Below are 26731 nucleotides of genomic sequence, written 5' to 3' on the forward strand. Positions count from 1 at the left end.
ATCTTCTCTGTGTGTCTTGGGATGAGGAACTTTGCTCCCAACTCAAAGGATAGTACCTGGCATAATAGCAGGTGCTAGAAGCAACGAACCATTATTAAATTCAGTCGATGGTAGATGGTTGTGCCTAGATTCTCCTGCTGAACCAAGACTTCACCAAGAGTCTGTCTCAACATTTTTCTGGTGTAGGGGCCAGTGTTGTGCATAATAGGGTTTGTCAGTGAGTGCTTGGAGAAGAAAAGCCGGCAGGCTCCTCACTTGCCTGTGAACTCAAATAGACTTTAACTAGATGTGTTGGCTCACCAGTTGAATTGCTGGTGCACAGTCATGAGGACTAGAGTTTGGATCCCAGTACCCACGCAACACCTGGCATTCCACAAACACCTGTACCTTGTAACTCAAAGGCATGCAATACCCTCTGCTGTGTATTTACCCACAAACACGTGCACATACACCCATACATGCAGGTAGGCAGACATGCACACAAATCTTTTTTAAAAAAAGTAAAGGCATTGTCTTCTAAAACAGTGACCCCCTTTAAACGGAAATCTGCCCCCACCCCCATTTTCCTTCACCTTCACTCTCTACAGGGGAGGGCAACAGAGTGCCCCAAAGGCAGTCACTAAATGATACAGATTGGTGGCCTGAGCTCAGAGACACAGCAGAAATGACACAGAATTCCAAGAAGCTCTGTAAATCAGGGAGGCATGTTGGTGCACAGGCTTTGTCTACGCTCCGGTACTTCAGGCCAGAGACAACGTGCTCAAGAGAATGCCCTGTCCCTGGGCAGATAATCAAGAATGGGAACAACCTGGACCTCATCCTGGCTTCCTTCTGAGTCTTTTGTCTTCCCAGGGATGAACACAAAGGAGTAAGTGTAGGCTTGCCGACACACGGGGACTGTTCTGGTTCCATCCTCCTGCTCTGCAAAGCCCAGCCTCTGCTGGTTGTATTTCTGTGCCCACCTATGAAAGAGATGTCAAATAGGTCTTAATTAGTTTTCAGCTTCCTGGATCTATGCAGCTTGGGAACTAGAACTATAGAGAGGAGGAGGACATGGGGCTGGGTATAGGATCAGATTGTCTCCAGGTTCTGTCCCTGAGTCACCTGCAGCCTCCAAGGAACACCTGAACTCTAAACACCCAGGCAAGTGCCTCAGTTAGGGAGAGGGTTTTCTCTGGCAGGTATAACACAGTTCAGATGAGGAGGGCATGTCTATCCCTTTGATGTGGTACCCTGGCACCAGGCTGAGTTTCAGCTGTGTGTCTAGTTAGGAACAGCCACCCGCCACTCAAATGGAGCACCTCACTTGGTTGAGGTGCTGGATGTGCTTTTAACACCTCAAAGGCCTGCCCTGCTTCCCAGAGATGAGAAGAAGACAAGTTGATGAAAGAAATGTCAGAAAGCATCTGGAGAGGCAGGAAGAACCTGGTCCAAGAAGAGTACAGGCCTCCAGGCCTCAGATTCCCCACGCGTGCGCTGTGGTGATGGGACATGCCGAGACCTCCCTGTGGCTGTCTCAGATCATGCATGGCAGTAGCGTAGAGCTTGACTTCTACATGGGGTGGGTGGGGGTCAGACTGCGAAAGCAGCTGCTGAAATGTTGTGTAGACAGGTTCAGAGGTTTAAAGTTCCCGTAGGAGGACTCCCCTGTCCAGCTGCAGCACGCGGATCACTGAGGCTGTGGGGAAAAGACAGTCTCGGAGAAGGGGTCGTGTGGGTCTCGAGGAAGCTCATGTAACTGAAACAGTGATGCTCTGAGGGTGCTTCCTTTGCGCCAGGCACCTTTGACATGTGTAGCTTCTTTATGCTCACGGCATCTTTCCCAGGCTGGTGCACTAGTCTCACACTCAGTGAGAAGGAAGCCGAGGCAGCAGGTGCTGAAACAAGTCCTCTGTCAACCCAAGCGGTCTGCAGTGGTTTCATCTTTCAACCTAAGTGGTTGCCCTCCCCTACTCTAAGACCCAAGGTTTTCCTCTCATCGAGGGCTCTTTGTGGGCCAGCTTGGTCCATAGCAGCTACACAGTTCTAATCATGCGATCTTTCCTAACCTAACCTGAGACTCAAGTCTCCCCCACCTACAGGCATGGTGTCTCCATAGCTGCACAGCCTGGAAGAGGAGTGATCAGATGGTGGTGACGCTGGTGATGTCATCTGGTTGATGTGCTCTGGAAGAGGAAAGGTTTCTTAGGCTGAGAGTGACAGCAAGACCTGGGGGTGGAGAACTCTCAGGACCCTGTCCGTGCTGAGCTTTGCTGTTCTGTGACTTGAGAGTTGCTGTGGGTTCTCAGACCTGCGTGGAAAGGTTAGAGGTGAGAGCTGCTGCCAGCACTGCCTTGCCCAGGGAACCTGCTCCACACCCGTGCCACTCCATTCTGCCCACCTCATCCAGAGGCTCTGGGACCGTGTCTTCTCTCAGGTGCTGAACTTAGTGCTGAAGGCCCCCAGAAGCCACTCCACCTTCTTCGTACAAATCATCTACCCTTGCATGTCTGCAGACTCTCCAGTGCCCTGGCCTTGTCTCCTCTATCTTCTGTCCATTTCTCTGCCACAACATTCTGCATGATCTTGGGTCTCAATTCAAGACCCTCACAGATTGTCCCAGCTAAAAGCTGTGCCATTGTTCGTGGGTTGTAGCATAAAGTCTCACTAGAGACCTGGACCATGCCTCTATGTATTGGGCCTCCCTTGTTGAGGGCCACCATCTTCTCTCGTATTGGGAGTCTAGAGAAAATGAGTGACACTGAGGACAGGTGGGTGCTGGAGAAGTAAGGACTCACTGAGATAGGAGCTCCAGGACAGGTGGATGCTACAGAGGGAAGGACTCACCTGAGATAGGAGCTCCAAAATGAAGAAGCTCCTTAATCTTTTGTAGGGAAAAGATTCCTGATGGGTTTGGAGAAGGTCGTGAAAACATTTACTTTAGATCAGGCGTGATGGTGTATGGCATTAACCACAGCACTTCGGAGGTAGAGGTATGTGGATCTCTTGAGATCCAGGCCTGATGGGGCTATGTAATGAAACCTTGTCTCCCCCCCCCACACACACACACAATAATTATTTTATTTTAGTTCTCTGACAAGTTATTTTTCATGAAGTATATATTTTCTTAATGTAGATATGTCTACTTTCAATTCCCAGATTAAAGGCTGCCTGTATTGGAAAGAAGTGTATATATTAAGACTTTACTACAAATCAAAATTTATATAGAAAAGATGAGCAAAACTCATCACCCAAGTTAACATAGCTGCTGAGGTTACATGTAACTGGCGGTTTCTCTTCCACTCATCGGTTCCCAAATAACCCACTCTGACGGTTATTAATAATTAAAAACTGTTTGGCCTATTAGCTCAGGCTTATTATTAACTAGCTCCGATAAATTAACACATCTCTATTAATCTATGTATTGCCACATGGCTGTGGCATTATCTCACATCTCGCTTCCTTCGCAGCTGCTGGTGTCTCCTTGACTCCGCCTTCTTTTTTCCTTATATCTGGATTTACCACCTAGCTATATTCTGCCCTGACACGGGCCAAAGCAACTCCATTATTAACCAATGGTGATGAAATATATTCACAGCATACAGAAGGGTGTCCCATATCAGTTACATATCAAGATTTAAACTGTTTCCACGCAGCTCCTGCCTGCACCCAGCTTGACCTGTCCCAGGCGCGCTCCCCCTTCTCCCTCCCTTCTTTGATTGTCTCTATGACCTTGGCTTCTTCCACCCCTCAGTAGCGTCCAAGCAAAAAGGAAAATGTGTGCAACAGAAGTTTGGTTGATAGTACAAAATCCTTCAGCTACTTTGGAAGATAGTTTGACAGCTTTCCCCAAAAGTAAACATTCTCTTACAGTCTGTAAATCATATTACCCAGTACTTACCCAGAGAAGTTGCACAAGAATATTTAAAACTTTATTTGTAATTGCCAAAGCCCCAAAACAGGCAAAATATCTGTTGTAAGGAGAGCCCCTTTGTTATTCCCTGCCGCCCGGCTAGCTTACAGCCAAAATAACCACACAGAAACTGTATTCATTAAAACATTGCTTGGTCCATTTAGCTCTAGTTTCTTATTGACTAATTCTTACATCTTAATTTAACCCATTTCTATTAATCTGTGTATCACCACGTTACTGGCTTACTGGCAAGATTCTAACCAGCATCTGGTCCATCTCAGGCAGATCCATGGTGTCTGCCTTCTTCCCAGCATTCAATTCTGTCTTCTCCCCCTACCTAAGTTCTGCACTATCAGGCCCAAAGCAGTTTCTTCATTCATTAACCAATGAAGGCAACACATGAACATAAGAACCTTCTACACCAAATATCCTTTAGTAGGTATCTGGATGGACTCCTAGAACACCTAAAACAGTGGAGTATTGCTGAAATACTAAGAAGTGAGAGGGCTGGAGAGTTGACTCTGCAGCTAAGAACACTTGCAGCTTTCACAGAGGACCTGAGCTTAGTTCCCAGCACCCACATCTGGAGGCTTACAGCTGACTGCCTGGAGCTCCAGCTGTAGAGGGCCAGTACCCTCTTCTGTCCTCTGCAGTTGTGTAAAGTTGTGTAAAGTGTGCACTTGTGTAAAGTGTGCATGCGCGCACACTTTCTTAAAGAGACTATCAAAGGGGGAAGAAGCATAAAGGAAATAAAAATGTGTTTTAGAGAAAGAAGCTGATCCAAGGAGTCAGCATACTGCCTGATTCCCGCCATATGTCATTCTGAAAAAGGTAAAATTATGGAAATGGGGAAAGATAGGAGAGTGCCAGAAGTTGGAGGAAGGAGCCAAGACTAGGAGATAATTCGGTGTCAGTGGAAATGCCTTGCATACTGCAGCGATGGAGAACATCCCATTACACATCTGTCCTTACATGGTGTGACATCAGTAGGCTCGTCAGCTACAACTAACTGCTGTGTGGGTGTGCTGATAATGGAGGCGTCTGTGTGTGGTTAGGGGCACAGGATACGTGGGACATCCGTCCGTCTTCTGTTCAGCTTTTCTGCAGACCTAGAACTGCTTTAAAATGGGGAGAGAGTTGTAAGTACAGGGCAAAAAGTGGCTTATGTCTCGTCAGATCCCAGATCTAGCCCCTCAACACATCCACTCCAGGGGGCTTCTGGTTTGTAGCAAGCTCAGCCTGTCTGGTTGCCTCTCTCTCTTCCTCGATTATCAGTTATGACCCTGGTTTTTCCAGCCCTTCTGGTAAATGCTACAGGTGAATTCTTAAGGGTTCCTTCCAGATCTAACATTCTCTGGTTCTGTGGAATGTACGATGTGTTCATTGTTGTTTCTGGTTTTTTATCATTGTTCTACTTGAAAACCTTACTACTCCAGAGGTCAAGAGAAATCCCCACACTGTCAATTTAATATTTCTGCTTGCTGCCCACAAGGCATGAAATCACAGCCTGCCACTCAGTGTTGAAGGTCGTTTTCCTTTAAGAAGTGCATGGTGATGTCTCGATAACTTGTGGCTTCCAACATATGGGCACCAACTCCCCTATTAGATCCTCTGGGGACTGTCACCAAGGGGCCTAGTTAATAAAGGGGATGTCCTGCCAGGTGGCCTGGCCTGGTGGCCCTTGACTTGGGGTGCTCTTGGCAGCCTCTCGGGAAAGGAGCTGCTCACTGTGCTCTCATTTTCAGGGGCTTGGGCCGGCGGAGAGCCTGCCTGCCTGGTGTGTCATGTGTTCCTGTCTTAATCACATCTTTTTTCTTTACTAGCATCTTTATTCATTATTCACAACAACTTTGAAAACTGATTGAACAGTGGTCTCTTACTCTCCGTAGCAGCAGTTTGCCTCTTTTTATAGGTTCTCAGCTCTTTATTCCATGTCTGTACTTGGGACACTGCTGTCATCTCAGTTTAGATGTTAGGGGTAAAATGTGCCATGTTGGTTTTGAGCAATTCCTAAGCAGGGAGCAGAATTCCCTTTGTGGGTGTTCACCTTGCCAGAAAATGTTTAGGAAGTTCAGTTATATTCTTTGGTTCTCAACACACAAACATTTCTGTATTTTATTTTTTAGCTCAACCGTGTTCCCGTGTAGCTACATTATCTTCCTATTTATCATTTTAATGACTGCTTAATATTCCATCCAGTTAACATGCCATAATTTACTTAACTATTCCCTATTGTTGAGCCCTAATTAAAATTTAAATCTATCCTGTAATACAGAGGGAAGCTGGTTTTAATGGCCACAATGGCATCCCGACAGCCTAAGCTGCCATTACAGACCCAGATTTCTCAAAGAATAATCAATCCTGCATGAGAGGTGTCATGCAGGTCCTTCTGATTGAATAGCTAATCTGTTCTCAGCACATTTTCCTTTTAGACGGCTGTGGATATAGTGTGCCTGTTTCTTCTCAGTGCTACTCGACACAAAGCTGTATGCAGGTGGTGTTTCCAGGCATGTCGTCACTGGTGTCTGGGATTTTAACAAATTAACGGGAATCGGGGGTATGGAATGGTGTCAAGCTCTCTGTCAGTTCTTGTTCATCTCCTCTCCCATTCACTTGAGTGTCTGCATTGGTTTCTGGGGGGCAGACCACGGTGGTCCCCACAAAAGAGTACCTGTGAGATGCTTTATGCCCTTAGAACCCTGATTCTCAAACTGTGGGTCTTGACCCCGTTGAGGCGGGGGTGGTTAGACAACTCTTTCATGGGGGTCACCTAAGACCATTGGAAAACAGAGATATTCATTATGATTCATAACAGGAGAGAAATTGCAGTTAGGAAGTAGCAACAAAAATCATTTTATGGTTGAGGTCATGGCAATATATGTGTACCTGTATTAAAGGGTTACCAGCGTTAGGAAGGTTGAGAACCAGTGCCTTAGAGTGACGGGCCATGCCAGAGTGAAGAAGAGGGAGGTTCTCCCAGGTCAGCTTTATCAGCTGAGTCCCAGCGTCCCCAGCATCTGTTTCCTCCTCAGAACAAATAGGGAGATGTCAAGGACCCCTTCAAAGCAGTGAGTAGCCTGGGCATTTGGGCTCAGGAAGTAATTGGTGAAGTTGCTCATGGTGCTTTACAGTCGGTGTTCTTCTCTCTCAGTTCTTTCTTCCCCTCTGTGTGACAAAGGGAAGCATGGTACCACAGAAACATGGTACCACAGAAACCAAGAAAAGCCACATTTACCAAAGCATGGGGACATCTCTTGGGAGATATATTTGCATGGCTTGCAAGCCACAGTCAGAAGGGTCTCCCTGTTCATTCTCTCCCTTTCTAGAAAATGAAAGTGTGTCGTCCCCCCCCAACCCCACCCCCACCCCCGCTCCCAGACAGGGTTTCCCAATAGCTATGGAGCCAGTCCTGGAACTCGCTCTGTAGACCAGTTTGACCTACTGACAGAGATGTTCCTGTCTCTGCCTCCCAGGTGCGGGGATTAAAGACGTGCACCACCACAGCCCAGTGAGAACAAAAATTGTCGTAGTTTGTGCCTGCGTCACCACCAGCTCTCTAACACTTGCTAGCTAGCCTTGGGCGCTCTGCCGGGTACTAGTCTAGTGGACTTGCTTCTCATTCAGGCTTTGTAATCAGTAGTTGTTGGGGGCAAGATAACTGCTTCTGGGATATTTACAGAAACTTCCTTTTTAAAATGAATTTAACAACAAATACAATAATGGTTGGAAGCCAGAGCCATAAAGTCGGTGTGGGACTTGGTAAACTTTGGTAAATACTGGCACAAGAGTTAATGCGGTTCTGAAGGGCAGTGTGCAGTCATTGGCCAGTTTCCTCACACCAGGAGGAGGGCCGTTGTTTTCTTGGTGAGGTGCCCTTGACTTGCAGAGCAGAGTTCAGAAGCAGCTCTTGCTTGGGAAGGCACCGTCATTCACATGTGTTCCAGCAGCTGTCCTGCCAGGCTGTGGCCTCTGCCATGTCTCATGCATCCAACCTCTGGTTTGGAAAGTGTGTCACACACACCTTTGTAGCAGCCGTACTGCCACTCTCTCCTTGAACCTGGGACCACAGCACAAGGGGACGGCAGATGTTCACATGATGAGGATTAATTAGCCTCGAAGACAAGTGAGGTTCTGCCACACAGCCCTGCCTTGGAAACACAATGCCATGGGGAGTGAGCCAACCTCAGAAGGACAGATCTGATTCTTTTTTTTTTTTTTTTTTTTTTTGGTTTTTCGAGACAGGGTTTCTCTGTGGCTTTGGAGCCTGTCCTGGAACTAGCTCTGTAGACCAGGCTGGTCTCGAACTCACAGAGATCCGCCTGCCTCTGCCTCCCGAGTGCTGGGATTAAAGGCGTGTGCCACCATCGCCCGGCTCCAGATCTGATTTTCTTGTGGGAAGTAGCAGGCCAGAGTAGTCAGACCGAGAGGTGAGATAGACTTTGCTAAGCGCTGGGGAGAAGAAGTGAAGAGCCCCGTATAATGGGTACAGAATTCTAGTTTGAGAAGATGAGGAAGTTTTAGGGATGGGTGGTGTGAGGCCTACACAAGGGTGCTTGTACTTAATGCCACGGAACTGTCCGGGTGACAGTGGCTGAAATGGAGAAGTTTTACATAAATTGTTTTATAATTTAAAAAAATAAAATAAAATTGGAACCAAGTGCAGTGGCCCTTGCCTATACTTCAATCACTGGGGAGATTGAGGCAGGAGAATCATGACTTCAAGTTTAGTCTGGACCACGTAATAGAAGTTCTATGGACTACATTGTGAGACTTTCAAAAAGAAAAGTCAGCAATCTATGACCTTGTTCTTTACATGATGGGGCCTTGGCTCAGCCTGCTCCTACCTCAGGTGCTGCCGTCCTTTTCCGCTTCCACGGAAAAGAGCCTGAGTTCAAATGCAGGTTTCTTTCTCCTGCCCTCCCCCACCAGGCCCAGTTTCCCTTATCTTCAGGTCAGTGTCATGGTGATGTAAGTATGAGGCTCCTAGAAATAGCAGCCTCCCCAGGAGAAGCCTCGACAGTAAAGGTGCTACATAAACGGCAGGTGCTCGTGATCTGGAAGCCAATCAAGTTTCTTTGCTTGGCCAAGAAGGCCTGAGTTCTGAGTCTCAGCAACATCATGGTAGCTCTGTTCTCTTTTCTGAATAAGAACTGAAATGTGTGTGCTGGCTGTCAGGGGTGACTAGTCAGGTCATCCATGTCACTCCCCCAGAAGAAGCCGCCTCTTGTTCCCCATCATAGTCAGATGGGCAGACTCTGGGGTGTAGAATTGCAGGGAGGCATCACTCAGCTTCACAGGCTTGAAGAGTAGCCTGGCCAGGTCCTCTCCAGGAAAATCTTTGCATGTTGGCTCTTTAATCTATGAGCTGGGTGGGCACAGGAGGGTCATTGCCCCCATGTGGCTCTGTGGGAACGGGATTGAAAGGCTCAGTGGTGAAACTGTCAGGTAAGAGGGCTGGACGGAGCCCCAGATGGTACTTGTCATTTCCTGCTCACAACTGGCTCCTGTTCTTGAAGACGGAGAAGACAGTGGAGAGAGCTGCTGTCAGGTTGTCAGTTATGGTCCTGGGAAGCAGGTCCGCACCCAGAGAGCTGGGAAGGCATTTTCTCAGTGCAGGGCAGCCAGAAATAGAAAGGGATCATTTCTGCCAGCCCCACCTTTCTGGCTGGCAGCTCTGACATCAGACCTGGTCCTTGGTTGGGAACTACACATCTATGACATCTCTGCTTCTTCCCTTTTCGCCTGCAGAATTCCAGAGGCAGGAGAGTGTCCGGTCCCAACACAAAGGCATCCAGTTATATGACACCCCTTATGAACCTGAAGGCCAGAGTGTGGACTCAGACTCGGAGAGCACTGTGAGCCTTCGGCTACGGGAGAGCAAGCTACCCCAGGATGATGACAGGCCCGCTGATGAGTACGACCAACCTTGGGAGTGGAACCGGGTCACCATCCCCGCCCTGGCAGGTAGGAGCAATGGCCCTGCTTGGGAGGCAGTCGCTGAAGAAGGCTCAGCACCAGCTGAAGTAAACAAAATATAAGAAGGTCCAGTCTGACCAGGCTAACACCAGTTGAATTGGGCTGTTCTATGATAAAGGTTCCTGAGGGAAAAGAGGGCAGGCTGGCATTGTAGGTTTCCAGTCCAGTCTCCCCACCTGCAGGGCTGGTCCCCTGGGCCTCATGGAGTCCTTTGTGTCTCATCTGCTCATGGCTTCAGGGGCTGCCGTGTTTCTCACCTGTAGTTGTGACATGAGCCCGCTCGGAGCTCAGGCCCCCCTCATTTAGTCTCCCAGAATCAAAGTGACCCCACTACAGCCTTTCTACAACGTGGCATGGCCACGTGTCACAAGACAGAACCCCTTGCTCACACTCTTTGGTTTCAGGCCCACTCCTGAGACTTTATGCTCACCCTGATGGTCTGAAGTTGAGAAAAGACAGTTTATGCTCATGAGAAGTCGGGGCCCCTGGGATAACTGGCACAAGCGTTGTTTAGAGGAATTTTGTGCATCCATGTGGTGGAATATTGCACAGTCAAGAGTAAGTGAGGTTCAGAGTGAGCTGGTAACAACCAAGGGCAATGCTTCTATGTAAGATGAAAACGTGAAAGTCAGATGCCAAGCCACTTAACTGCACATAAGAGTTTAGACACGAAAAGAGGGGCACGGGGAGACTGATCCAATCCCACAGTGAAGTCATAGTAGAGCTTTATTTATTTATTTATTTATTTATTTATTTATTTATTTAAATATTTATTTATTATGTATACAATATTCTGTCTGTGTGTATGTCTGCAGGCCAGAAGGTGGCCCCAGACCCCATTACAGATGGTTGTGAGCCACCGTGTCGTTGCTAGGAATTGAACTCAGGACCTTTGGAACAGGCAGTGCTCTTAACCTCTGAGTCATCTCTCCAGCCCCGAGAGTTTTATTTAATGTTCTTTCTTACGCACAACTAGACTGTTTCCCTTCATAGGCCCCTCGGGTGATGTTCTAGACACCTCAGCATGTGCCCTACGTTGTTCCCAGGATATATGACATGCCCTGCACACACCCCAGTACTCCTCCTGAAATGTGTATCACAGCCTACCTGGAAAGAGCCTGACCTCCCAGTACCCTGCTCAAATAGCCTTGTCTGTGAGCACCACCCTGGTACCTAGCCATGCCTGCTACAGATACCCTTGCCTGCTCTCTAGGCTGAGTCTTCTCACACCATCACAGAGCTGCTTCTGTAGACGTAAGGGAACCCAAGGGGGTAGGCTCCAACAAGAGTTTGTGCCATTCATAGCTCATTGCAAATACTGACTTGATTGAAGGGCGGAAAGAGGGCAAGTGGCAGCTGTCCCAGATACCTTAAGTCCAAGCATGAGTCAGCACCACAGACAGGTGCTAGGGTTCCCCTGTCTCATCCTGGATCCTCATGGGGGCCTGGGGGACTCTTGTTGCTTGTGATACTCTCGTCTAGTCTGACACTTGACTCTCTAGCATGGTCTCTGACCAGCAGTGTTGGCATTGTCTATGAGCGGCTCAGAAATCTCACATCTGGGGCCACTGAGATGGCTCAGTGAGTAAGTAAAGGTGTTTGCCACCAAACCTGTTGACCACCACAGTTCACACACTGGAACCCACATGATGGAAAACGAGAATTCTTGACAGTTACCCTCTGATCTCCACGTATATACCTTGGTACATGCACACATATAACCAGGCGCACGCACGTACACATACACGCACGCGCACACACACACACACACACACACACACACATCAGACAGGCATCATTTACGTTTGGACCTTATACCAGACTTACACAGTTGGAGTATGTTGTACCAGATTCACATCACTAGGTCATCTGTGTAGAAGTACGAGTGAGATACGCTTAACCTGGAGGACATCATCTCTCAGAAGGCTGTCTGTCTGGAACCTGCCCGCTCATGCTCGGAGGAAGTTTTAGAACTTCTGTACCTGTAGTTGTTCACAAAAAGGCCTCAGATAGAACTAGCTGACAGAAAGACCCACAGCATCCATTCTGGCCTTGGTTCGAGTCACTGATTTGTTACCTCTGGTGCCACAGCCGCTCACATTCTTGTCCTGCCTTCTCTCATCAAGTGTCTTGGCTTCACATGCCCCACTCCAGAGCAGATGCTGGCTATGCTCATCCCAGACAGCTTTGAGCTCCCTACTCATTTCCTGGGTTGAAAGGGGAGGTGGATGCATCACTCCTGGGCTGGAGGACACTGAGCAAGCTTCAGTCTGTCCCCACGCAGCAGTGGGTAGAGGCCAGCAGGCCACTTCTCAGGTAAAGATGATGCTTTGCAGCAACTTGATTGGATTGCAGAGTGTCATCATGGTCCCATTTGCCAGCCCTCAAGTGTCGCTTCTTGGAATGAAGGGCAGAGCTTCCTATTGAGTGGCTGCTAAATGTTATCTGTGTGTGCTTGTCTCACTAGGACCTTAGTTTACAGGACATCTGGGAGGGAGGGTACTGTGAGAGGATGAGGTAGTCCTAGCTCCCTGGAAGGACAGTCTTACCTTTGCTCAGGACTCTGCAGCACACATTTCCTTAAGGATAAGGACTTGGGGAGTTAGACAAGAAATCTCACCAGTTCTTTAGCTTAACCCTTGGTACGCCCTTCTTTTTGAGCTTACTGAGGTAGTGAAGGTTGATGTGACTGCTTGCAAGGTGAACAGGTTCTGCACAGAACTTGGCCTGTGACTAGGACCAAGGACTGGGGACGAGGAAGCACTCATGTTGGGTGGCAGGCACTTGCTACTGTCAGACATCTGGAAGGATTTTACCTGTTCTCCCCAGAACTGCCTCACTGGCAACGGATCCCAGCAGCCCTGCTGAAGCCTCCCTTCTGAAAAGTGTGGGCTCACCACATGCCTTCCTTATGCTTGTCTCGTTGTGTCCTTGTGGCTACCCTCTACACGCTTAGTTTCCTTCTTTTAGGTATGGGACAGATGGACTCCTGCGTGGGCAGTAGCAAAACCAAGTCTAACTGCAGAGCCTATACCTGAGCCTCCCCTCTGTCACACCGTAGTAGGAGGAGCTTAACCCCCAAAATAACCACCCCAAAATTGTATTAATTAAGTTACTGCCTGGTCCATTAGCTCTAGCCTCTTATTGGCTAACTCTCACATCTTGATTAACCCATCTCCATTAATGTGTATCGCCACTTGACTGTGGCTTACCAGCATGAGTCTAACCAGCGTCTGGCTTGGGCAGGAGTATCATGGTGTCTGACACACTTCCCTTCTTCCCAGCATTCTGTTGTGTCTACTCTGCCCACTTAAGGCTTCCCTATCAAAAGGCCAAGGCAGTGTCTTTATTTAACCAATGAAAGCAGCACTCAAACAGAAGAACCTCCTACACTATCACATAACTGATGTTTGGGACCTGCACCTGCTGCATGCAGCTCCTGCCTCACATGCCAGCATGAGGTACTAAGACAGCTCCAAGCTAGAATTCCTCCTTGTAGCATAAGGAGGGCCCTGCATACTGTATAGTCTTGTTCCCTCTCATAGAGAAACTGAGGCAGAGGGGAAGAGAACCACAAACAACCTTGTGGGGGAGTCAGTCAGGCTATCTGGGTGTGGGAGATGTGCCAGTTGGGTCCGAGATAATCAGAGCACTCAATGGTGTGCATTCCGGCAGCAGGACCAGGGAGTGTAGCCTGAGAGGGGCCAGTGGGCCTTGGAGAGACAGTTGCTTCTTCTGCCACTCACCATCTCAAGGCTGTCTCCTCAGTGTCCTGGGTTCCACCAGAGGCAGAGAGAGAGAACAGAACATGCTCAGATGGGCTCATCTCTCAGCCATTACTTGGGGGCCCTTGTCTGTGCCCTATACTATACCATCACCTGGGCATGTTGATCTGCCTTTCAAAGTTGAGGACAGTGTGTCTCATCCATTAAGACCAACGGGTAGGAGTCAGGGAGTCCCATGTTTGCTTGACAGCTCAGCCATTTGTCAACTTAGCCCCCAGGCAGAATGCTCACCTCCCTGACCCTCAGTTTTCCCATCTAAAGAGAGGTGATGGTCACAAATCTTGCAACATGAGCTTCTAATGGTCCAGGAAAATCTCTGGATAAAAAGACATGTGTCAGTCAGGCGGAGGTGGTGCACACCTTTAATCCCAGTACTCGGGAGGCAGAGGCAGGTGGATCTCTTAAATTGAAGACCAGCCTGGTCTGCAGAGTGAGTTCCAGGGCAGAGAAACCCTGTCTCAAGGAGGGAAAAAAGAAAAAACAAAAAAGAGGGCTGGAGAGATGACTCAGAGGCTAAGAGCATCGACTGCTCTTCCAGAGGACCTGAGTTCAGTTCCCACCAACCACGTGGCAACTTAGAATCATGTATATATAATAAAATCTGAGGCCTTCTTCTGGCGTGTAGGCAAATATTAGACAGAACACTGTATACATTATAAATAAATAATCTCTAAAAAAAAAAAGAAAAGACATCGTGAGCACTAAAGGGTTGTGTCTTTGAGGTTTATTTCTGGTGTTTAGGAGGGGCTTGCTGAATTAAATAAAGCTTACTATAGAAACAGTGCTGCATGAAGAGGCTCTTAGCAGCCGTGGAGGCCTCGTTTACAGCCTCATTCCTAGTTCTGCCTGGCAATGGGAAGAGGTCCGGGAGGCCTGGAAAGCAGTTCTTCAGTGGGGACCCTGGCCCTCCACTCCATGTCAGCTGCCACTACCCAGCCCTCACTCCTTGTTCACCCAGTTCTAGAAGTGATGTGCTTGCTCTTCCTAGATTAGGAGCTTTGAACTTAAGTTGCAAGTAAGCCACTGTAGAAAGTGTCACTGCACCCATAGCCACCTGAGCCCTAACAAGTTCCCCGGGGGACCCCATGTGGAGACTTCCAGTTAACTGATTACACCCTGTGCTTAGGAGTGGGACTGAGGAAGCCAGGGAGGGGCATCACAGCTCTTCTCAGGTTAACCAGTGGCAGCCCTTCCAGGAAGTCTCCCCTGACATGATAGTCCGATCTCACCATCCTGGGTCGGGCTGGGCCTCCTGTCACATTCTGGAACAGCCAGGTACATACACCCTTGTCACCCTGGTCCCATGGGTGCTCATGCTGTGCCAGCGCTCCACAGGTAGCCCTTCTCAACATTAGGGCTTCGGAAAGGACAGAGAACAGGAGCGAGTGACGTTTTAGGTATGGCTGTTTCCTACACAGTTCTGAGTCATCAGAGCCAGCTGAGTGGCTAACTTAAAGGAACCCAGGTATGGTGAAAGGGCAGGGAGGAGTGCATAGGAAGCCAGCTCTTATTGAGCAGCAATTACAAACCCGCTTTAGAGTAACCATATAACCCTATAAATAATGCTGGGTGGGCATTGTTTCCCTGTCTTAACATGAAGGGCGGCACTGGAGCTCAGAAGGAGGGAGCAGCTTAACTGCAGTCACATGGCAGTGAGCTTGGGTCATCTGAAGGAACTGTGCTTACCCTTGCCACCGTCACATTGGCTTCCCCTGGAAAAGGTGTATGTGAACCTGGTATAGGGTAGCGTGGACGGTTCCTGGGGTAGAAGCAATTGCTCCACTTGCTCTCCTGTCTTAGTGCTAGTCCCTGCCCCCAACGGTGCACATACCCTGAAGATGGTGCTCTGGGGCTGTGTGCTTTGTGCACGGCTCACACTTGCTGCTCCTTGTGTCTCCTTGAGGGCTCCGAGCAAACAGGCCCAGAGTCTGCAGGGTTTCCCACAGGGAGTCTCAGACCTGGTCACAGGCTGCCACACAACAGGCATCCCTCAGTCCCAGAAAGCCTCCAGCCTCCTTCATGACCTCCCAGAATGCCTTGGGCCTGTGAGGAAATTAATGATTGTGTTTGTTTGGGGAACTTTTTGCTGTGTAATGAGTAACAGCTGAAATTAATGTTTAACATGCGCGTGAACAACAGGTCTACCAAGGGGTGGGGTTCAGTGAGAGCTGTGGGATCCCTCACTTGAAATGTTACTGAGGACAGGTTTCTCTGGTTGGGTTTTGTATCTGACACATTAATGAGTTCACTTAGTAATATTTTAAAAAAGTGAAAACAAAGGCACCAGCCTGTCATAGCTTTGAGTCCTCTATTAATTGTGCTATTAGAAACGCTCCCACAAATGCCTTCTTCTCCGGTGTGGAGGCCAGTGAGTAGCCTTGTCCTTCTGCTGGGCAGGTCAGAGATCTTCCTGGGGATGGAGACTGTAAGCTGCGTGAGGTCAAAGCCTGCCTTGTACACAGCTGGGTCCCCACCCAGCCCATGCCTGGTGACCACTGAGTGCTGGGATGTTTGTGACATTGCTGTCCCAGCTAGACTCTGCTAGTGGCTGTGTGCCTGCAGGTTCTTGGTGTTGTTGTCCCTCTTGGGTGCTGGACACATACATGTGTCTTAGCCACAAGAGGCCAGTCTTGAGTAGGAGGACACTTTGGTGTGGCTGCTGACCTGCCTGACCTCCTTCCTTCCGTGACTGAATTCCCTCTGAGAAACTGAAAGTGTGCCCTTCCTGTCTGAGGGGGAAGCCACTGCCAGCAGCCTTGTGAGAGCTGCGACCACTGGCTTATCTTCCCTCTCGCACCCTCATTGTCTGCAGTGGGCAGTGGCACAAACATACACTGGGCTGGAGCTTGGGCTTGTGGACTGACTTCCTCAAGTGCTAGCCTGTGCTAGGCAGCTCCCTGGGCTTGCAGATGGAGGGATAATCACTTTCCCCAGGCTCCTGGAGTCTTGTGAGTGTCTGCAGATAAAAAGGTTACACATCACAGGCCCTTAGCCTTGAGCAGTTCCTAGTAACAGGTGACAGACAGGTGAGCCCAGCCCTGAGCTCATGAAGGAATCTGTGTTTAAAGCTGCCATTTGCTATCAGTGACAAGTCTGTCTGTGTTTCCTCATCGGTAGAATGAGGGTGACACTAGGCACTAAGGTTGGGCTCGGTATGCTCTGTAGGTGGTGGATGTTGTCATCCCTGTCGTCACTACTGTGGACTCTTGAGACCTGTTGTACCCTAAGGAGATTGTGCTGAACTTGCTAAGACTAAGATGGAGGAGACCTTGCTTCAGGCCCACGTTCAGGGCTGGTTAACTGGAGGAGTAGGTCCCATTTCTAGCCCCATATTTCTTATCTGTGGAATGAATTGTGATGGAGAAGATGGCTTCTCTCAGGGGAGGAGGCCTTGATGCTTCCTTAGTCCTATCTAGATCTTCCTCAGCCAGCACTCAGCTCTGGTGTCCGTGTTTTCTTTGGGAGGAACAATCTCGAATCAGAGGACAGAGGTGAGCCCCTTTGGCTGTTCTGTGTCTACCTTCTCAGGCCAGGCACAGCTGTATGATGGCGGTGTTCTCTCAGAGTCACCAGCCCTGTCTCGCACATCCTGTGAAGGTGACAGTAGTGCCCAGGGCCTGTGTGTGTCCTCAAGGTGAACTCAGAGACCTCTTCCTGATCCTGGAGATGCAAACCTTTGTGAGGCCGCCCTCCGTATAGCCTTCCTAGAGGGAGGGCTGAGGGGAGGGGTGAACAGACTCAGCCGCACGGGAGGGTGGGGAGAGGGATCTGTCTCCTTATCTGTAAACTGGGGTTCTCAGGTATCTGCGTGTGTTGGTAGGGTCAGTGACATAATGTAGGATGCAGGTTTGGAACACTGGCCGCAGAGTCCTGCTAGTGCAGACGGAAAGTTCAGTTGTTCACGAGTGTTGACTGAGTGCATTGTGCAGATGTTCATAGCCCGGGCTAGGTAGCCCACTCCAACTCCGAAACCAGTGTGCAGTCTCCCTCCTCACCGTGTCGACATCCACCTGGCTCCCGCATTCAGGGTTGTATTCAGAGCACTGCACGAAAGAGGCTCCTGGACACCTTGTCTCTTTCAGAGTAGCAGGGCGTCAGAGAACAAGTGCAGACTCAGAGCAGTGCCAGCCCCGTCTGTGTATCCCAAAGGTTTACAGAGAGGGCTGTACCTCAATTCTGGTTTATCTGTGGAGAGGCTCGGGACCTGTGGCAGCCGGAGTCTCTGCACACTGTCTGCTTCCTCTTTGGCCTTGCTGTCTCTGCTGCAGGAGGCTCAGTCCTATGCTAGAAAATGGAGAGCCAGAGGCTGCAGGCTGACCAGCAGGGCAGTGCCAACCCCACAAGGGGTAACACTAGGTTGGAGGATGGCCCAGCCAGGAGCCTAGCATGGCAGCCTGCCTCATTAGCTGGGCCAAGTTCTCTGGCCACACAGGCCTTGTTTATAACAAGGGCACAGTGGCACCTGTCTCAGATTGTCTGTGGTCACTAGAGGGAATGTGTTCTCAGATCTTCTGTAGAAGTACTAAATACAAAATGAAATCATTTTCAAGAGGGTTCCAAAAGAACTTGGTGGAGACTGGCAAGGTGGTTTGGTGGTTAAGGGCATTGCCTCCAAGCCTGAAGATCTGACCTCAATGCCCAGAACCCGCTGGCACAGAGAGAGTGCAGCCTGCAGGGATGAATGGAGACGGGATGGCCCTGCAGAGCTAGGCGGAGACTTCTCATTCAACAGGTATTGATTATCACATGTATACCAGGTCCTGTTCTGGGCACTGGAGAGTTAGCGGTAAACAGTACAAAGACTCTGAAGAAGCCAGTTCTGATACAGGACACTGTCTTTGTAACTATATGAAAACACACATATACACCCACACACCCCTCGTGAGTGTGACTGTGGAGAGGTGTCAGCCACTGATGAAGGACCTGCCTGAACCATTTCCACAGCCTGCCTCTACTTACCACGTTGTTATCAGCCCTGGTTGGTAGATGTGGACGCTGAGCTTAGAGAAGTTTAGAAATACTCCTAGCATCACGGTACAGAATGGTGCGGGGGGGGGGGGGGGATGAAAGCCAGGTGTCCCTGACTCTGAAATTGGGATGCAGAGCTGCTGCTCTCCCTAGCCTGGCTTTAGTCTGTGGGCCATTCCCTGGAGCCAGCTGCATGGCAGAAAGGGACTGGGCTGAAGCCTTCTGGTTCTGTGGAAATGGCTGCATTCTTTGCTAAAATAGGCAGATGCTGACCTGGCTGTGTGGGCCGAGCACTTCAGGGCTAAAGGGATTCTGCCTGGGGGCCTGGGGCAAAGCCACTCTAGGGGGTAAAACCTTCAGGCTGTACTTAGTGGAATAGCTAGAATTTTTTGCAGCATAATAAAGACGTTCTGAAGGCTAAGGCTAGACAGACAAATCAGAAGCCGGAAGGCAGGTGGAAGGTGATGTTAGGGAACAGCCAGCCTAGACTAGAGCATCAGGTGAAGAAGGTTGGGCAGCCTCCAACTTACTAAGGACTTTGAGCACTAAGTAGGGTGAGGAGGTTTTGTCTTGGAACCCAGGCCACTGGGGAACCAGTGAAGGGCTGTGCTGTGGCGGCTGCGGTCTGCTCTGAACAGTGGGCAGGGCAGGAAGAAGACAACAGACAACACTGAAGCAACACCACCCCCATCATTTTATTAGTGTTGGGGATGGAACCCATGACCTTGTGTGTGCTAGGCAAGAACTCTACCGCTAAACTGTAACAGCTCATACTTTTTCTAAGATCCTCTCCAGGCTAGGCTATAGAGTAAACTGAGCTGACAGGGGACTGGAGAGAGCTGAAGGGAAACCTTCCCAGGTGCTGGGCAGAGTGACTATATGTCCCTGGAGCAGCAGACACACTACCACAGGGAGAGGCTAGCCAGTCGTAGGAAGCCTCTATATGCCACTCAGATGGAGCAGCGACCAAGTGAGGGAAACCACAGCTTCCGTCCACCTAGACCTTGGCTGTTCTCGTGAAGAAGGAAAGACAGAATGGGGTAAGCCTGGCCCTGTGGACGAGAGTCCTGGGCTCATCCTTGCTGTTCCGCACACATCCATGCTTGCCAGGAGCACACCGTAGCAGGAGCACTATGGAGGTTATTAGAGAGGGAGACCAGCTTTGAGACTATCTTGAAAGCCCAGTAAAACAAATGGGAGCCCTTGAATAATGAGCCCCGTCCCCTAAACACAACTCTGGGGTAGACATCTGGGCCCAAGCAAAGGTGCTGACTTGCTGACCCTGAGGACCCTGTCTGGGTCACCCTTCTCCCGCAACCAGGACTAGTCTCCAGCCTGGGGACTGAAGTCAGATGTTCAGTACCTCCTCGTTCTACACAACCCCGAGTGGCCCTCCCTCCTGCAGGATTCCAACGTGCTCTTTAATTGCCTATCGGTGGGACTCATTAAGTTCTGTCATTTGAACAACTCGTGGGGGCAGCATGTTTTCCTCTAAATGCAGATATTCTTCTGAGGAATTGCGTCTTTATCTCTCACAGAAAACCACTAAATTAAAAGAATTGCCATTTAAAATTGCAGATTAAAGAGAAACTTAATTAGAAGGGATGGGAACGGTTGTATTTGGAGCTTTTGTTGAGGTCCCCCTCCCCCTTTGGCTGTCGAATCACTGCACTTGGAGTTTGTGTATTTGTGTTTTAGGTGAAATGATTTGCCTAATTAAGCTTGTCATTCATCACCACCTGTTCTCACGAAAATACATGGCTGCAGTATCAAGCATACCAGAGGATGTATAAATTAATCCAGTGGGGAATTAGAGTGTCGACTAGGACATTCTTAGGTTTTATCCAATTTATCTGGTAGGAAAACCGATATTTTTTCCCAGTAAAGCAAAACATGAGCTCGTTAAGGTTTTTTCATTTTGCACTGAGCGCCTGTTACCTTGCAGGCACTGTGTGAGGTGGGACAATGATGCTACAGCCCATTCTCAGTGACTCTTGGGAGCCAGGCAAGGAGACTGGTGATTTAGATGCCATGGCCGAGGGAGTTCTGGAGTTTCTTGAGAGAAGTAGCTTCTGAAGGCGACAGAGTTGAGTGGGCCCTGAACCTGAGCAGGAGCTAGGTAGGTGTCAGGCCTAGTCGCCTGTACCTAAGAGTGTGAGTTCAGGACTGGAGAGATGGCTCAATGGTTAAGAAAACCATTAAAACTATTAAAAGTGTGTGATTCCCAAATTCTGGGATCAAAGGTATGAGCTCTGTTTCTCTTTTAGATTGATTCAATCTTGTGTAGTCCAGGGTGGCTTTGAACTATTCGTCTGCCTCTGTCTTCTGGGTACTGGCATGAAAGGTGTGTGCCACTATTGCCTGGCTTTATGACTGGCTAGCGTGGCTAGCTCCACACTCTGATCTTCGGGCAGGCTTTATTTCTTACAGCGTAAACAAACGCCACCATACAGAACATTGCCCACTGAGTGCTGCCTGGACCCCAGGTGATGGTTGCTTCTGTCTTCTCCTTCCCGTTCGCACAGCCCAGTTCAACGGCAGTGAGAAGCGGCAGTCTTCCCCATCACCTTCTCGGGACCGACGGCGCCAGCTCCGTGCTCCTGGAGGAGGCTTCAAGCCCATCAAACACGGGAGCCCTGAGTTCTGTGGGATTCTGGGAGAGAGAGTGGATCCCACCATTCCACTGGAGAAACAAATGTAAGTTCACTGATGCAGTGCCGGGGCCGCCCCTGCTTCTTCTAGATGCTGTGCCCTCCTCCACGTCTTTATTGTAAGTACAGTTGCTCACTGGCCCCTCGTGAGAGGCTCCTGGGAGGTCTTAGCTCCTGGCCCCTGGCCAGGCCTGGTCTGTCACACCATGTTGCCACCTTCACCCTCAGTGACTGGCAGGAGGGATTGCGAAATCTGGAGATGTCACTTTCCCTCATTTTTCATCCTAGCTCCTAAGTCTGAAGTAAACCTACCCCCCTCAGTGTAAATCAGGTTACTGCACAGCTTTTGTGCTGCATCTGTTTGCCCTTCATCAGCTCTCTAAGATCTCTCACCTGTCATGGTCTGAGGTCTACCCATGCTGCCCTGCCCCTCCTCCGAGCCCTGTGTCAGGAGTGGCCCTTTCACTGCCCTTGCTCTTGACCACGATGACACCTCTACCCTGCTAGGTCCCTGTTGCTGCAGCTCTCCCCTACTCCAGGATGACGCCCCAGCTTCAGTTTCTTACCACATCAGTACTTGGCTACAATGAGTTTCTCCAGGCTTAGCAAGTTTATGTGTAGTCAAGGGAAACGAAGGCCCAGCCTCATAACCTGAACCCCATTCTCTCTTTGCTGTTACCTCCGCCTGGACTTTGCTTGCCCCCAGCCTGATCATGTGCCTGGTGTAGAGTGAGAGATTATGCTGGGCAGTGGTGGCGGTGGTGGTGGTGGCGCACACCTTTGATCCCAGCACTCGGGAGGCAGAGGCGGAAGGAACTCTATGAGTTTGAGGCCATCCTGCTCTAGAGTGAGTTCTAGAACAGCTAGAGAAAGAAACCCTATCTTAAATTTTTTTTTTTTTTTGAGGAGAGCATAAAGTGAGAGGTTGGTGTTACTGGCGCAGAGTAGGTCTGCATTGTAAAGTGAGCGATAGCTATTGTTTTTTTTTTTTTTTTTTTGAGGAGAGCATAAAGTGAGAGGTTGGTGTTACTGGCGCAGAGTAGGTCTGCATTGTAAAGTGAGCGATAGCTATTGCTGGCATGGTTACAGCAACGGTCCTTCCGTATGCAGTGAGTTCTTACCAGTCTAGACCTGGGTGATACCAGTTCTCAGGCCGGGTGTCCTTCTCCAGGGCTTTCCTGACTGTTAGTGCTGAAGGGGGCACCTCCCACCACAGTAGTTCTGCCTCACCCCAGCTCCTGGTTCCTGTGGGACACCGGTGCTGTCCAGACTGGCTTCCTCTCCGTGTCCGCCCCATGAGATCAAGGGAATAGTGAGTAATACTGGAGAACCCAGTTGCTTTTGGCTGGGTTGAATGACAGTGGTTGAGTCTCCCTGACCCCTTGAGTCTGACCTGGCTGGCCATCTCCACAGGCTTCAGCGTGTTTCCAGCTGGTCCCTTGCTCAGATCCAGCACTACTAGGCCAAATGCCCAAGACAGCCTGTGATCTCCGGCCTCCTACCGACAGGCTGCCTGCTGATCTCCTGGCTCCTGATCCAGTGCCCTTTGCCCTCTTTTTGATCCTCTACTCCTGGCCCCTCCTTTCTTTGAACGTAAAGCAGCCAGGACAGGACCTTACAGCTTACCTGTTTGCCACCAGGAACTACCCTTAACAAGGCCCCTGGGGCCCCTCTCTCTGTCTCTCTTCCAGTCCCTGTGCTCAGGGAGGGCAGACAACGGGCAACAATTACCTAGGGAACTTTTCCTGCCTTCCCTGAGGACAGCTCAGTATCAGCTGGCTAGAAATGTGATCCTAATAAAATGCTTTTGTCAGCTTGCTGGGGGAAGTCGCTCAGGCCGCCCTCCTGAGCCTGGACTCTCCACATCTGGGGCCGCTTGCTTGTGAAGCCAACTTTGTTTTTGTTTGGCTGTTTCTCCCCATGGCTGCCTTAGGGCCCAGAATCCCTGGAAATTTTCTGATTATGGTAGCCTAAACATCCCCAACCTGTGTTCTGTTTCTGTGTAACCATAGAAAGACAGACAGATTGACAGTCTGTAGTGAGTATTCCCTCTCTCTATCTGTCTCTCACACTCACACATCTGACATCTCACCATATAGTCACTTCCGCTGCAATGTTCCCTTCGTGGACCCTGCACAGACACAGAGGAGGTTTGGGGAGTCCCTCCTCCTTGCCACTGAAGGCCTTTGCCACCCCGTTGAGATTTTGTCTCCAGTTTTCCCAGTCACAAATTCATGGTGACAGATCCATTCTGTGGCCAGGTGGGGCCATCTGCCCCCTGCACCACACGCCCTCCTCCTTCTCTGGCTCGTGCTGTATCCAGAAACACAGTGCCGGGATTCTTATTTACCCAGCTAGAGCAGGGGCCAGCCAGGCTCTTTCAGATTAGTGAGCTGCCCTCTCTTTTGCCCAGGAGGCTTCCTGTTGGCATGTTCTAGGAGCCCATTTCATTGAAAGAAATTCCCTGGCCCACCTCAAAGGCCTGGGCCATACTGCCTGCTCCTGTCCCCACTACTCTTACCCTGTTACCTCTCTGGCTGCTCTTTCCAACACCATTCCCAGACTAGTCTTGTGCCCACACTAGACTCTGCCACAACGTGTTCTTTGTAGCCGCCTTTCTTCGGGGCTTCCTTTCCTCCTCCTCCGGTCAGCACAGGCTTTCTCGGTTGCCCTGCCTGACACAGCCCCAGCTGTGGGATCCGGCCTCACTTTCATCTCCTTAGCACCTGTCACCACAGGGCAAACTGGATGGGCACAGAGTACCTGGTGTTGGGTTGCTTGCATGGCCCGCGGGCCTTGCATGAGAAGCCTTGCAGGGTCTGTCACTCTTCTCCCTCAGAATCTGACCTGTGGCAGACACTGACAGAGCAGCTGTCGAGCCTCCCACAGGAGGCTGGAGTCAGCAGCTGCCCTCTGAGGGCACTGAGCCTCCTCGGAGGTCGGGGGGGGGGGGAGCTGACCCACCCAACTCTGACTCCCCTCTTGTCCTCTCCCCAGATGGTATCATGGAGCCATCAGCAGAAGCGATGCCGAGAATCTGCTGCGACTCTGTAAGGAGTGTAGCTACCTTGTCCGGAATAGTCAGACCAGCAAACACGACTACTCCCTCTCCCTCAAGTGAGTACCTCCTGCCCTCTGCCTACCCGAACAGTGGGGTGTGCCTGCATGGGTCTAGTGAAGAAAGGATGCACTCCATTTCCCCAGGAACTTGTCTGCGTGAGTTATTTCAACCTGGTTTTTAATGTAGTTTTTAATGGGGACCCAGAGAAGCTGTGACCCCCTGCTGCTTTCCCAGAGGAGAGAGGCTTGTCCTCGGAAGTGTGGTCACTAGCTAGGAAGAACTCTCGTGTGCAGTGAGCCCAGACCTGTGCTTGGCTCTTAGCACGTCTTGCCTGTCTCCAGCTTCATATAGTCCTCTGATGAGGAACATGTTGCCTTACTCTGTAGACTGGGAAACTGAGGCCCGCAGAGCAGGTGACTGATGAGCGTGTCTGACCCTCCATGTGCTGGGTTGCTGTTGTGAGAAACCTTCCTGTTGTCAGGGCGTCCCCGGACAGGTGCCTTCTGTAAACTCCACAGAGTTAGGGAGGGAATGCCATGAGCTAGAAAGAACCCCACTGGGGTTATCGCCTGTGGCCACTCTGCGGATTGCCAGGTCTTTCTGACCCATGAGCTATTGAAATAAACAGGTTTAGAAATAAGAAAAGAGTTGTTTTTTGTTGTTGGTTTTTTTTTTCTTTCCCATGTTGAGTGTTCAGTTGTTCATTGATATTTCTAGGCAGGACCCAAGAAGAGATCTAGACTCCATTTTATAGATACGAAATGGAGGCTCAGAGGAAGAGGAACTCTCTAAGGATACAGAATTATTGACATAGTTGGAGTGTGGCCCAGGTCCTGCATGTAGACATACTGGGTCCCTTGTCTCCCCTCTGCCCTAGATCCTTGCCAGAGGCTCCTGATGGAGAGTAGGCTTGGCAGGAAAGCTGGCACACATGCTGGCAGGGTGGGCACCCTGTCATGTGGCCAACCTATCCCCATAGCCCCGGATAGCCTGCTGCCATCAAGGGCCCCAGTGCTGCTGGCTTTGTTGTCTCTCTGTCTCGGCATTCATTCGTCAGGGGTCACATTCCTCCTAGAATCTCCATTGTCTGGCACTGTGGAGGGGCCTCTCCAGAAGCCCTGCTCAGTAGGAGGAACAGAGGCCCTGTGTGCCAGGGCAGGGCCTTGTCAGGTATCAGCCTTCACATATGATGCATGGAGACATGCCCACCCCTTAAAAAAAGCAATCTAGTTGTGTGCCATGACCATGTGGAATTGTAGGAAACGGTCTGCTGAGAACCTTGTGGTGTGTTGGAGTGTTTGAGGAGTCTGCAGCCAGCTGCTGAAGAAATGACACCAGTGAACCCAGCGTCATCCATGCTTCTATCTTCTTGAGCAAAAACTCCTCGTTACTCAGTCTGCATAAAAACCAAGTCATGGGTTGGTTCCAGAGGTCAGGGTTGGCCCCTTTATCCTTGCCATGTGCCATTGGATTGGGGCCCTCTCTAGGGGTTGGACATTGATTCTGCTTTTATAGTGATAGGCTTGTCATTCAGGTGGTCTGGGTGCTGTGGTAGCCAGTGGGAGACCTCATCCCTCCTTGGCCTTCACAATTCTGAGCCTCCCTGTCCTCATCTGTGGACTGGGATGATGACCTGTTTCTAAGTAACAAGCATTGCCCATGTGACCTAGTAAAGTTCCTACCCTGTCCCTGTTTCCTGATAGTAGCCTCGAAGATGCTTGTTGTCTAGTTAAGAAACCTGTGGTAACACATGCCTTTAATCCTAGCACATGTGAGGCAGAGGCAGGTGGATAGCTGTGAGTTGGAGGCCAGCCTGGTCTACGAAGCAGGTTATAGGCCAGCTGGGATTCTATCGTGAGACCTTGTGGTCCAGAGTGTAGACGGAGTTGAGTTCTGCAGCTCACTGTTTGCATCACCAGCATGTGACCAGCAAAAGTCAGACTTTGACAGTCTTTATGGACACCACTGGCTCCCTATGTGTCCCTGCCTGTGGATTCAGCCTCTACTTTTGCTTGGTGGGCATTCTCTGGCTAAATCAGCTACACTTCCCCAGCCAGTGGCATCTAGCATGCTGCACAAAAGCCCTTGGCTGCCAGCCTGAGGTCTGGTTTGTTGTACTTGCCCTGTTTGATCTACCCACCAGGCCTGCTGTGTAGCGACTGCTCTTCCACACAAGAGCTGGAGCAGGAGGCTTGGGTTTGCTCGTCTAGCGCCAATTAGAGTACCCCCCTGGTGGTCAGAGTGCTGCTCACCTAGGCGATCTTTCCTTGAAGCGGTGCTTCCCAGGGCAGCCGTGGTATGTGGGTACTGGCTGCTTTGGACAAGCACCACCTTTGCCAGCCTGTATGCAGTATGTGGTTTCTTTTTTTTTTCTTTTTTTTTTTTTTTTTTTTTTTTT

The 26731-nt window shown here is 50.0% G+C and overlaps 1 protein-coding gene across 2 annotated transcripts in view; it reads left to right on the forward strand.

The window, feature by feature from the left end:
* Positions 1-26731, forward strand: part of Shb (SH2 domain containing adaptor protein B) — a 109879-nt gene that overhangs the window by 65681 nt on the left and 17467 nt on the right. For both annotated transcript variants that reach the window (XR_007594256.1, XM_050155871.1), the window contains exons 3-5: positions 9641-9856; positions 21147-21318; positions 24270-24389. Coding sequence is in view for 1 of the 2 variants with exons in the window: in XM_050155871.1 (XP_050011828.1) it covers positions 9641-9856; positions 21147-21318; positions 24270-24389 (508 nt within the window). In the remaining variant the exon portion in view is untranslated. The remainder of the gene's footprint in view (positions 1-9640; positions 9857-21146; positions 21319-24269; positions 24390-26731) is intronic.

Source organism: Alexandromys fortis, unplaced genomic scaffold (genome assembly GCF_014885135.2).
Source record: "Alexandromys fortis isolate MF-2015 unplaced genomic scaffold, M_Fortis_MF-2015_v1.1 scaffold_92, whole genome shotgun sequence".
NCBI classification, from domain to species: Eukaryota; Metazoa; Chordata; class Mammalia; order Rodentia; family Cricetidae; genus Alexandromys; species Alexandromys fortis.